This window comes from Pelodiscus sinensis, chromosome 13 (assembly GCF_052426305.1).
Source record: "Pelodiscus sinensis isolate ZL-2025 chromosome 13, ASM5242630v1, whole genome shotgun sequence".
In the NCBI taxonomy this organism is placed as follows: domain Eukaryota; kingdom Metazoa; phylum Chordata; order Testudines; family Trionychidae; genus Pelodiscus; species Pelodiscus sinensis.
The window spans coordinates 3,086,914-3,099,815 of NC_143064.1; the positions used below are offsets into that span (position 1 = coordinate 3,086,914).

At 40.7% G+C, this 12,902-nt stretch overlaps 1 protein-coding gene across 11 annotated transcripts in view; it reads right to left on the reverse strand.

Annotated features, from left to right (window-relative positions):
* KLHL13 (kelch like family member 13) overlaps positions 1-12,902 on the reverse strand; it is a 133,780-nt gene that overhangs the window by 32,965 nt on the left and 87,913 nt on the right. For all 11 annotated transcript variants that reach the window (XM_075941172.2, XM_075941167.2, XM_075941170.2 and 8 more), the window contains 3 exons: positions 8,404-8,545; positions 1,393-1,525; positions 928-1,124 (listed from right to left, as the gene is read on the reverse strand). In XM_075941172.2, coding sequence (XP_075797287.1) covers positions 928-1,124; positions 1,393-1,525; positions 8,404-8,545 — 472 coding nt within the window. The remainder of the gene's footprint in view (positions 1-927; positions 1,125-1,392; positions 1,526-8,403; positions 8,546-12,902) is intronic.

Consider the following 12,902-nt stretch of genomic DNA (forward strand, 5'->3'; position numbering starts at 1 on the left):
CCATGCCAGTGTAGATGCTCTCTTGCGCAAGAAAACTCTGATGGCCAATTTAACCATAGGGCTTTCTTGCGCAAGAAATTCATGTTGACTGTCTACAATGGCCTCTTGCACAAGAACAGTTGCGCAAAAGGGCTTATTCCTGAGCGGGAGCATCATAATTCTTGCACAAGAAGCCCTGATTTTATACAGTAGAACGTCAGTTTACTTGCGCAAGAACACACGGCCGGTGTAGACAGGCAGCAAGTTTTTGCGCAAGAGCGGATGCTTTGGCGCAAGATTGCGCCAGTGTAGACACAGCCTATTTGTAAGTTCAGTATATATTCAATACACAAGTTTTTCCTCTGTGTGTGTGCCAAACATACAGTGATCACCATTAAAATCCTTGTAATGACCTTTTCAAATAATTAACATTACTGACATCCCCTACATATTCACTGTATTGGAGTATACTATACTTAAAGAATATTATTGTAACATCATCCGTTCAAAAAAGGTATATACAAAGCCACAAGTATAAAGATGACAAATAATTGACTGAATAATAATGAATAAGCTACTGAACATTCAAACTTTCTTATGGTATGATATAAAAAAAAAATGAGTGTCGGTGAGAGAAATCCATAACGAGCTAAAAGTGTGACTGTCATTTATTGAAATAAAATGTTCCAGTTCATGCAGTAAAATTAGACACTGCAACAAGCTGTTCCTTTTTTTAAATGTGTCATGATATTTAAATCATAAGCTTAGTGTGATTAGTGCTAGGTACAATAAATAAGATTCAGTTGTATGGTTCCTTTGAGCACAGGAACTTACTGTATGTGAACCAGTTACCAATGTCATGATGAAATTCTTGCTTATGGATACTACACAATGACTTGGGTTTTTTAAGTCAGAACTTGAAACTTATATCAAATCAAAATGCCTTACCCCAGATATCAGAAACACTTTACAGAAGTCCAAAACTGGCAAAATCTGCAAAAAGCTGGCAGCTTCTAGAGTGTCTTGAAGGTTGTCCATGTTAAGAGAAAGTTTTGCAGTATAAATGAAATCAATAATCTTCTTTAGACCTATTTTGTTCACACCATGAAGCTTAATGCACATTAAATCTTGTTCCTTCATTCCACCTGAGAATGGAATTTAGATAAGTTATGTGTTCTTCAGTTGCATTTGAAAGAGATCACTAATTAAAAAGTGTATTCTTACACAAAGTCAACTCACTTGAACTTTAATTTCAATTAAATGAATCAATTCTGATTTTTTATTATTCTAATAATACCACGAAGGGAAAAAAGTGTTTGATCTAGTATTTGTATTAGACATTTATTAGACTAACAATGAAGACTGTTTCGGTAATAAATTTGGATTTTGAGCTGTTTTAAGCAAAAGCATTACCTGTGAACATTGCCTTGAAGTAATCACTAGCTGATGCCATCATAGCTCTGTGAACAGGAAATACTTCATCACCATCACCTGGTACTAGCGTCACATCACAAAGTAAACCTTCTATTCGCAGTTGGTCAAATCCCTGCAAACAAGATCACAACTTTAACTGTCCAGTCTCCATAAAGTGAGAAGTAAAAAAGTTTGTTTACCTTATTTAAGGGAAGTTATTTACTTTAAGTTGTCAAGGAGTTCACACCACTGCTGGAAACTCAAGGAACACAGTAATGGGAGATAAGAGCAGGGATAAATGAGAGAGAAAACGGAACAGGGGGAAGGGTTAAAAAAAAAAATCAGTAACTTAGTTGTTTGTATACAAATGCAAAAAGTATGGGGAATAGTGAGTAAACAAGTACAATAGTTGGTATCACAGAGACTTGGTGGGATGATATGCATGACTGGAATACTGGTTTTGCTCAGAAAGTCCAGGCAGAGAAAAAAGGGAGGTGGTGTTCCCTTCTGTTAAAAATGTATACTCTTGGATGGAAGCAGAGATGGAGAGAGGAGACAGACTTGTTGAGAGTCTCAGGGAAAGGATAAAAAGGGCAAAAAACAAGAGTGACATCATGGTCTACTACTGGTCACCTCACCAGAAAGAAGAGGTGGATAAAGCTTTTTTTGAGCTAACAAAGTCAACCAAAGCACAGGACTTCGTGATGAGGGACTTCAACTATCCAGACATCTGCTGGGAAAGTAGCACAACAGGGCACAGATTATCCAATACATTCATGGACTGCATTTGGAGACTTTTTTTTTTCCAGAAGGTTGAAAAAGCTACTGAGGGGGAAGCAGTTTTAGATCTGATTTTGACAAATAGGGAGGAACTGTCAAGACTATGAGACTGGAAGGCAGCCTGGGTAAACGTGATCACGGAGTGACAGAATTCATGATTTTAAGGAATGGTAGGAAGGAGACTAGCAATCTAAAGACAATGGATTTCAAGGTGGGAGACTTTAGTAAACTCAGGGAGCTGGTAGGATGGTACCACAGGAAGCAGAATTAAGAAAAACCAATTAAAAAGGTAGTTTTTCAAACAGACATTATTAAGGATGCAAGCAAAATTGGAAGTATGGCAAGAGATCACCCTGGCGTAAGCAGGAAATCTTGAATGATCTAAAAATCAGAAAGGAACCCTATAGAAAGTGGACGCTAGGTCAAATTACAAAGGATGAATATAAACAAAACAAAAGTATGCAGGGACAAAATTAGAAGGAGTTAAGGCACAAAATGAGCACAATCTAGTTAGAGACAAAAAGGGCAACAAAAAACATTCTAAAATATTAGAAGCAAGAGGAAGACCAAGGACAGAGTAGGACCATTACTTAATGAAGACAGAAAACCAATAATGGACAATGTAGAAATGACAGAGGTGTTCATCGACTTCTGCGTGTCAGTTTTCACCAAGAAGGTTGATGGTGATTGGACAACTCGCTGGGGGAAAAGAGGTAGATTGAAAAGTTAAAACAGGAAAAGAATAAGTAAAAAGTTATTTAGAAAAGTTAGACGTCTGCAAGTCAAGAGAGGACCAACAAAAACGACTAAAATTCTAGAAGCCACGACCTACAAGAGAAGATTGAAAGAACTGGATTTGTTTAGTCTGGAGAAAAGAAGACTGAGAGGGGACATCATAACCGCCTTCACATACTTAAAAGGCTGCTAAAGGGAGAAGGGAGAAAAAAATTTCTCCTTAACCTAGGATGATAGGACAAGCAGCAATTAGGGATGTCAGTGGTTAACCAGTGAGCATCACCCTCACCAGGTGAGGCTTATCAGTTTACCCATGGCTGGCCAGAGTGTGGGTTAAGGGGCCTGTTTAAGCGGTTAACTGATTTAATGGGATTTTACATCCTTATTAGCAATGGGCTTAAACTGCAGCCAGGGAGGTTTAGGTTGGACATTAGGAAAAACTTCCTGCCTGTCAGGGTGGTGTGAAACTGGAATAAATTGCCTGGAGGGTTGTGGAATTTCCATCTCTGGAGATTTTAAGAGCAGGTTGGACAGACACCTGTCAGGTATGGTCTAGATGGTGCTTGGTCCTGATGTGAGGGTAGGGAACTGGATGTGATGACCTCTTGAGGTCCCTTCCAGTTCTACTGTTCTAGGATTCTAGGACAGTTTACAGCAACAATAGTAACCGAAGTGGCTAGTGCCCTGCAAACCTGATTACCACAGCAAGACACCACAGAGAGCGTGTGCCAAATCAACTGGGCTCGGGCTGCGGGGCTGTTAATCTGTGGTGCAGACAGACAATCTGGTTCAGGCTCCAGCCCTAGGTCTGGGACTCTCCCACCACTCACAAGCCTAGACGCATGTACACTGAACTAGCCCTGCAGTCCAAGCTAGTACACATGGGCCAGCCACAGGTTTTTAAATGACAGAGGAGGGATGTGAACGGGTAACCAGTTAACCGGTTATCTGGTAAGCATCACCCTGCTCATGGCCCGTTGTAGCTGGAGGACTGTTACAGCCCGGTGCGGGGCTGGTAGCAGGAGCTCTCCTCCTCCCCGCCACCTATCATCACTGTGTGCTGGGTTACTGGCTTCTGCTGCCCCCCCATCCCCCACATTGAGTGTCTGGGAGCAGAAGCTGACCCCCTTTCCTCCTCCCCCACACACACACAGCTGCTGGCCCTGCGTGGAGCGGGGAGGTTCGGGGGGAGGGGGAAATGTGGAATGGGATCCCGCTTTAATGGTTAAACTTAAGATTTAACCGATTAAGTGACTGACCAGAACATTGCATCCCTAGTGCAGACATACCCTATAAGAGCAGTGAATGTCCCTGTATTGAACTTTTGGGCTACACAGAATTATGGAAACCTTCCCATCTTCTTTACTGCCCTTCCCATCCTAGCCAGAAAAACCAGACTGATCCAAGGACAGGACCAAATATTCTGTAACCAATCTAAGTTTAATGTTTGACGATTAGATAATACAAGCCACCCATTTACTTTTAACCAAGTACCAAAATAAAGCATCTCAGTAATCAAAAAAACCCTCCCTTGGGTCATTTTAATCAGGCCTTCTAACTAGTCCGTCCCCCCGCCCCCCAAAAGAAGAGGAAGTACCTACTAGTCCTCCAATCTATCTTGAAAGAATAGGTATTAAGACTTGAGAAAAATTATTTGTTTCAAACTGGAATCTGAAAGCAATGAGCTGTGATCAATGTCTGTTTGCCAGGGTCTTCAAACAGTGCTATTTGCTGCTATAGTAGCTGCCGTGCTGAAAGATCAAGCAAAAAAAATCTCTGCCGCAGTACTGACCAAAGTCACTTTCTAGTAAACTATAAATTGAACAGATAGTAGCAGCCAGCCACTTTTTTTTTGGGGGGGGGGGGGGGGGGCTTCTGTGACAGCACTTTTAAGTATAGAGTCTACTAAGTGCTGATGAGAATCCTTGTAGCCCTAGAATACACTATCCTGTGGGATGGTAATCAATGTACCCACGTAGTAACCTTGCTTCTGCCTGGAAGGAACTCCTCCCATAAGGTTAAGTTCAGCTTTGCAAAGGCTCCAGGAAGAAGCTATTTCCAATCATGTAGAAAAAAGAATCAGTGATAGTTCCCAGGGAGGTAAGAGGTGCACCATGGGGACCTGGGAGAAAAAAGTCTGAGCTGTCCTAAGATTTGAAGGAGAAGTACTACCAAGCAAAGGCCCAGGAGTTAGGTACTAAGGTACTAGTGGTACTTTCACCCCAAACTAACAATTAGAAATAAAAAGCACTGCCTAGTTTAAATTTGAAAATCTTTTGTGATCCACTTCAGCTATATTGGCAGCTAGTCCTAAAAGAAGATGTAATTCTTTAGGGCATCTATACAAGAAAACAAACTGCACTTCTGCCTAAAATCCCAAGTACCAAAAGATGTGTATGTGCGATAGACTTTTTCCTGGATTCAAGCCTAATGATGCCAACACAATTTAAGCAGAAATGAGAAAACAGAGGAACTACTTCCTGAAACGTATAGCATTTTAAAGCCTCAACCTTTTGAGAGAGGATGACAATATCCGCCAAAGATGAGCAAAAGCCTGTGACAATATCCCACAATGCCTTAGTTTGGTTGATCCAACGAAGAGAATTTAGATCAGGATGGCCAGAAGACCACCTTTAGATCATTATCTCCAGCAGACTGTAGCGCTACAACCGGACCATTCTCCATTAGGGAAATGGGCACAGAGAATACACCACAAGTTGCCCCACTACATTTTGCTTAACTCACCTGCACCTTTAGTACATGTATAAACTTTATTTCTTACTCAGAGTTAGAGAGAAGAATTGATCAAATCAAAAAATGTTCCTCAGCTTAAAAGCGAATAGCTGCACAGGCTTGCTGTGCATGACTCGCTTGTAATCATCTGCAGAAAAAGGTGGCTTAAAATGTTCCAAAATATAGTTGGGATGGCTGTATGAAAAAATCAGGGCATTAGGCTTCCCAATGTCTCTGGTGAGCGATGTCACAGATGTTGTAGCCACAGGGAAGGAATACAAGATTTTAGTTGGGATGGTTCTACCATCAAGCATAGTGGGGTGGGGTAGGGCTGTGGGTGGAAGTAAGACCATCTCCCTGGCAATTCAGGACACGTTTGGCCTTTTCTCTAGTATGTTTTTAGACTGTCTTAGCGCTCTTCATGATATTCTCTGATTCATTCACACATCCACCTCTGCACTGCTACCTCTGCCATGCAGAGAGCTCCCAGTCTTGCTAACCATGACTGTTTCCAAGATTCACATGCCCCCATTCCAATGGTGGAACAACGGGAGTGTATGTCTCTGATCTGTAGCTATCTCTGTACTGCTAGGGCATAAACAGAAATCTGCTGGGAGTGAGAACATTTTTCGAGTTATGCCTGTCGAGTTATAGTTATTAGCCAGCTTCAGAAACCAATGAATATATATCATGTTACCAAGGCTTTTCTTCTTCAGGTTTACTTTTTTTAAAAAATCCTTAAAATTGTTAGTCTTGGGACAGCAATGTGAATTTATCTTACATCTAGTATTTATGTAGTTCTATACAGCAATTAGCATGTGTAAAGGTAGATGTGTTAAGTGGTTTACATAAGCAAATAAATATTTGCAATAAAATTTCATTTCATTGGCACTTTACATTTCATGGTCTATTTGTTTTACATACAACGTATAACAAACTGACACGGTGAGGCCATCACTTTAGTTCACATTAATTATAATGGGGAAAAGACACGAGAAAATTTAATGTGACTGCTAAAGTGCAATGATGTGGCTTTGCTCTCTAGCGCAGAGTCTCAAGATCGAAAATAAGACTGCAACACCTGCATACATCAGCGTGAGAAAGCCTCCTGGGTGAAGATTTAAAGTGCAGTTCTGCTTTGAAAACTTCAGACACAGCTTATGGAATCCCAAGTGTGACTAGGGTTACTAATGGTTTCAACAAAAAATACCAGACACAGTTGACATCACAATCTACATCACATCTTACTTAGAAAATATCAGCTATTTCTATTGTCTCATTTCTATTTTCTCAATGTATTTCCTGAACAGAAAGCTCAAATACTGGACTGTCTGGTTCAAAACAGCATACCTGGCAACCCTAAGTGTGTCACTTCCATTTCACATGTGCACAGTTGCAAAGTAAAAAGAGGTTTGCCCAACCTGTTGGGCCTTGCAGCTGAATTCTCTCCATTTTGTGCATCACTAGTGATAAGGTTCCATGTTTCATATTAAGTGTAAATGAAGGCCTATGCACTTTCATTGACACACTTACCTATTTGCTTCTACATGATTGCCCAGATCTACTAAGATATACTGTACTAACCAAATTTGGAATATACAGGATGAAACAGTTTAATCCTTCATAGCTCTGTAGAGCTTGCAGAAATAAGTGCTACAATTTTATTTTTGTCATTCAAGTCAACCGATCTGATCCCGAATAAACATAGGGGGAGAAAGTGTCACTTCACAGCCACTTTTCAGAGTAGAACCACTTGCTAAACATTTTCTACCATTTCAGTTTGTATACCCACTTGGGGTAACTTCAAGTTTTTATACTTCAGTTTTGAAGAATTAACTCAAAGGCACAAGCATCTGCTAATATATGCTTAGGAGTTTTATCTACAGAGGGGTTGTATGGTTTTCTTGAAGTGTACGCCCTCATGACACAAATTAAAGCCTTCTACTTCCTTCTAGACAGCAGTTGCCACTGTATGTACAGTACATACTATTACTGGAAAAACATGAAACTTGCTTGATTTGATAGATGTCAATTAAATGAAGTTAATCTGTCCCCAGCTGTACATGATGACAGGCAAGATAAATGGATGGCTATTTCATGGTTGGACTACAAAAGAGTATGTTTATTAATAAAGCGAGAGCTGGCAGTGATGAGCTTCATAACAGTTTTCCCAAATCCTCTAAGTGCACGTTTTTTACTAATTATTTCATATGAAGGTCACATACTGTGGCTTCCAAACCATAAAGAAACTGGACAATTGGAAGTTTCACTGTTTTAGGAGCACCAAGAGAGGAATAGTATAGCTGTGGCAAGGAGGCTTAAACACAATGTTCACACAGAAAATGCCAGAACAGGAAATTCACCTGAAAAAGTTGCCTGACTGCATGAAAAAGGGTGTTGCTTTGAAACAGCAGTCCCTCCCTCACCTTAGGAAACCTTATTTACCCATTTGAAGTTAATAGTGAACAAGTCTATAATTAGAGTAAAAGGTCAAGTTTTTCAAACTGTTGCTGTGCTTTGAACATTTAACTTGGAAAATCTGATTTTCAAAGATAGCTTAAGATCCCGAAGAGAAAATAAAGAACACCAAACCATGCTGCCTATTCAACAAGGGTACTGTCAGCATGACACAAAAACATTTAATAAGGACTTTGGGGTACTATTCTAAGTTTAAGAACTTCCTAGATGCACAAATGGTTCAAAGCCTTGAAAAGCCTTCAGGTAAAACAGGTATTAATTTTACAATATGCTGTGTTAGATTACCTGTAATACCACAGAACTATGAGTGTTGCTGGTGAAAAATCTTGTGGTCCCTGTCTTTGAAGACTGTAGATGGGCAGACACTCCCATATCGCTGCTACCAAGCGATACTTTCATGTGAGGATCTTCCTCTTCCACTAGCGATCTAAGAAAATGGGAACAAAAGAGCACGCTTAAGCACACAGTTACTTAGATTAATTGTTGATAGATAAACATTCAACCCATAGTAATTTAGGCTCCAAGCCAATGTCAAGTTTAAGTTATTTTATTGATTACAGTGGGAGTTACACCAGATCCTTATTGCTCATCTGATTTAGATAAAGGAATGTGTTTAAGGTAATCAATGTAACATTTTATTATTTTAAAAATTCATCATTTCATTTCAGATTTTTGATTATTAGATCAGCAACGAGGTTGATGTAAGTGGGCTTAATAAAAGTCAATTCCATTTTCCTTTAAAAAAATAGACACTTCTCTACAAATGTTTGTATGTGTGTTTACAGTTATTTAAGACACCTTTGTTTTCTCAATTTCATAATAAAGTGTCTACCTCACCAGACTAATACATGAAGCTATTAATGCAAAATGTGATCTTAAAGTTTATTTCATTTGTATTGTTTTCTGCAGACTTGCACCAATATGAAAAGAATACTGAAAAGGTGCCATAATTTGTCAACACAAAAGTTATCCTTGAATATAGGGTTTTAATGCCAAATCTAATGGTGGAGCAAGTTTATCAAATGCCTATGTTTTCAACTGCTGCAGCGTTGCTGCCTTACTATTTTCATCTTGTGATAAAAAGTGCATGTAAACTTTCAGCTGTCTAGGGCTTTCATGTAAATGCTATTTATTTTATTTTTATTTAAATAAAGAAACAGATACACAAGGCCTTGTACCCCACCATGACATTCAAGATTTTTAGGGGTATTTAGTTTTTAAAATCACCTGGATGCTAGGTCTTCAGAAAGTTATCAATACTGATCAGTTACAGTATATACTGAATGTTGTAAGTTATCAGGATTCAAACTGGAATGGTTCAATAGATGGCATTACCAAACATGTTATAACCCCATATATGGAACTGAAACTATCCATTAGAAACTGAGCATTTGAGTAAAGCATTCATAACACAACCAATTTGACAACTCTTATATATTGCATACAGAAATAGGTCTCATTCAATTGTAGCATACAGCTATAAACATTGGCCTCCAAACTAGTTTCAGAAATCACTTTAAAATCATTGCTAGAAGATAAGTTGGAAAGCAAAGCTGAATTTTCACACTTCACTTTTAAGGAAGCCCAACCAAAAATGCAATTTTTTTTAAGCAAATAATTTACTCTCAGTATACACACTGAAGTAGTCTATTAAAAAGCACTTTCTGAAACTTGAGAATTTTTCTGGTAGGGTTCGTATATTCTGTATGTTCAAACCCTTTTTTTTTTTTTAAACACGAGTTACAAAAAACATTCAAAACAAACCATTTTCATCACTCAACAATGCACATGGGTTTGAAACAGTACGGTTTTATGCACACAGACATAACACACAGTAAAGGAACAAGATATGCTTCAGGGGTTTGAATTCACATGTGAAGTAATACACATACTTGAACAAGCTGTAATAAATTAATGTATTTTAGCATGCACTATAGTGCAGTCTGTTTACAATTTTGTTATTGTTTTAAATCTCATCATTTCTTTAACATACAAATCAGTATTTTACATCCCATTTGTAATCAGAAAGTTATTCTCCATATGCTGGAAAAAACAAACAGTCAAAACAGCATACAACAAAAGGATTAGATAAAGCAGTTTCTATAGTGCATGACCTGCACGTTCTTGGTCAGTGTGCTCTGTTTCTATTTTAAAATCTAAACTTGAGTATATGCCCTCATGTAGTTATGAGAGCTTTGCTCCTTACGTTTACACATCATTGCCAAAAAGATTTATGTTTACATAGAGGAAAGTTGTGTTGTTGTGGGAGAAAGAATTATTACAAACATCCTTTTCAACTTCATTGATTGGTTACTTCTCTAAAATAAATATGTCAAGTATCTACTCAGATAACCAATGAAACAATAACTTCAAAATGTTTTTCTTTAACTTCAAGGAAAATGACGAAAGTGCATCTTAACTATGAGGTAGGCAACCAAACCAAAATTTTCAGTGGGCTATTAAGGTTTTAACCACAATACAGGAAAACTCCATACAATATGCATATATTTAGCATGAATCCTAAATATCTGAAGGGAAGGTTACTCACCTCGTGCAGTAACTGGAGTTCTTCGAGATGTATCCCCGTGGGTGCTCCACTTAGGTGTGTCAGCCAAGTGCACAGCACCCACGGGGAACCTCGAAGAAGAACAGAAGGTAAAGGGCTGGTCTTCATTAAGTGTTCCCCTCTTTACATTTTTCACTGGTGGCAGTAATGAAGAAAGTGCTATTATTCAGGCTTCTGGTGTGCATCACCCTGTTCCTTACCAGGACACCTAGATTTATTTTGAGCAGGTTTCATAAGAGGGAGGTTCAAGTGCAGATGGGTGTCTCTATTAGTACGCTGGTCCTTGCTACTGCAGGTGGAGCTCTGCCACTGGGATATTAGAAAAGCAAACCTTGTCAAATTAACTTCAACCAAGATGTGCGGAGATCAAGGTGTGGAGTGTTAAATGCTTATGGATTTTTCATCAGTTGGGGAAAGTATGGGCTCTTGTCATTGTACAAACTTGCAGTTTGTTAAATCTGTGTCAGTTTTGCCATTTACAATATAAATAGAACTATATGTATTTACAAGATAGCGTCTGATAGCAACATTATAAAACCATTTAATTGCTGTGGGCTACATTTGCAAATTTAAAAGTGTGTGGTGCAGAACAGATTAATAGGCATTACCTTTTAGCCTATAATTCAGCAAGCACTACAGGATCCTTGCCATTTGTACTACAAGTCAGTGACCTACTAGCAGTAGCTGAGTAAGCTCGTTGGTACTAGATCTATCTTAAGGGGAGAAAAAGCAAAACCACCATAAGGTTTGATTTTAATGTTTGCCAAGCAAGTCAAATTCATTGTACTCAAGTTATATCCCATTTAACAAAACAAGATTGCCCTATCTTCCAGGTACAGGCAGTCCCCAGGTTACGTACAAGATAAGAACAAACCTACAGTCCCTAAGTTGAATCTGTATGTAAGTCGGAACTGGCATCCAGATTCAGCCGCTGCTGAAACTGACCGCCAGTTCTGACTTACATACAGATTCAACTTACGAACCCCAAGCTTCCCCAAGTCAGCTGCTGCTGAAACTGATGAGCGCTGATTCCAGGAAGCCTGGGGCAGAGCAACTCTGCCTCGGGCTTCCTGTAGTCAGCGCTGGTCAGTTTCAGCAGCGGCTGACTTGGGGACGCCTGGGGCAGAGCAGCTGGGGTGCTGTTGGGTTGCTCCAGTAGCACCGCTCCTCGGCGCTACTGGACCAACCCAGCAGCACCCCAGCTGCTCTGCCCCAGGCGTCCTGATTCAGCCACTGCTGAAACTGACCAGCAGCGGCTGAATCAGGACCTGGGGCAGAGCAGCTGGGGTGCTGCCGGGTTGGTCCAGTAGTGCCCAGAGCGAGTGCTGCAGGACCAATCCGCAGCGCCCCAGCTGCTCTGCTCCAGTGTCCAAAAGAAAAGCCTGGTCTTCTGGGAGGGGGGCACACTATCCGCGCCCCCCCCCCCAGCAGACCAGGGACCGGGGAGCAGAGCAGCAGCAGCAGCGGGGTGCCGCGCCTCTGAGGCTTTGCTCTGGCAAAGTCTCAGAGGCGCGGGACCCCCCCCCCCCCGCGGCTGCGGCTTCAGTCCCGGTGCCTGTGGTCTGCTGGGGACCATCCCCAGCAGACCACAGGCACCGGGTCTCAAGCGGCAATTCCCCGCACTTCTGAGGCTTTGCTCTGGCAAAGCCTCAGAAGCGCGGGAACCCGCCCGGTGCCCCTGGTCTGCTGGAGACGGTCTCCAGCAGACCAGGGGCACCGGAGCAGCTTACGAACGGGGCTCTCTCGCCCCGGAGGTCGCAGGTAGCAATCCGCTACCTCGACCTCCGGGGCGAGAAAGCCCCGTTCGTAAGTGCGGATCCGACATAAGTCGGATCCACGTAAGTCGGGGACTGCCTGTACTCAAGTCAACTTCTTAAATTTGGTTTCTATTAAATTTCATCATCAATACAAGGGGGGGGGGGGGGAGATAATGGGGATTCAGCATCTTCCATGATCTCAAAAGGCTTTAGAATAGGAATGTTTTCTTTCTGTTATTCAGGCAGTGAAAGTAATGGTCAGCATTTAAGCAACTTGCCCAAGGTCATGCAGCAAGTCAGTGGCAGTAGCTGCAAATATGGCTCTGGTCTCCTGATTCCCAATCTTTTGGAGCTAGCCACTACAAAACACAGCCTCTCAAAATGACAGCCATCTGACCCTGTTATTAATATTGTGTAAACTATATGAATGCAACCAAAGCAGTAAACATTCACCTTTGCAT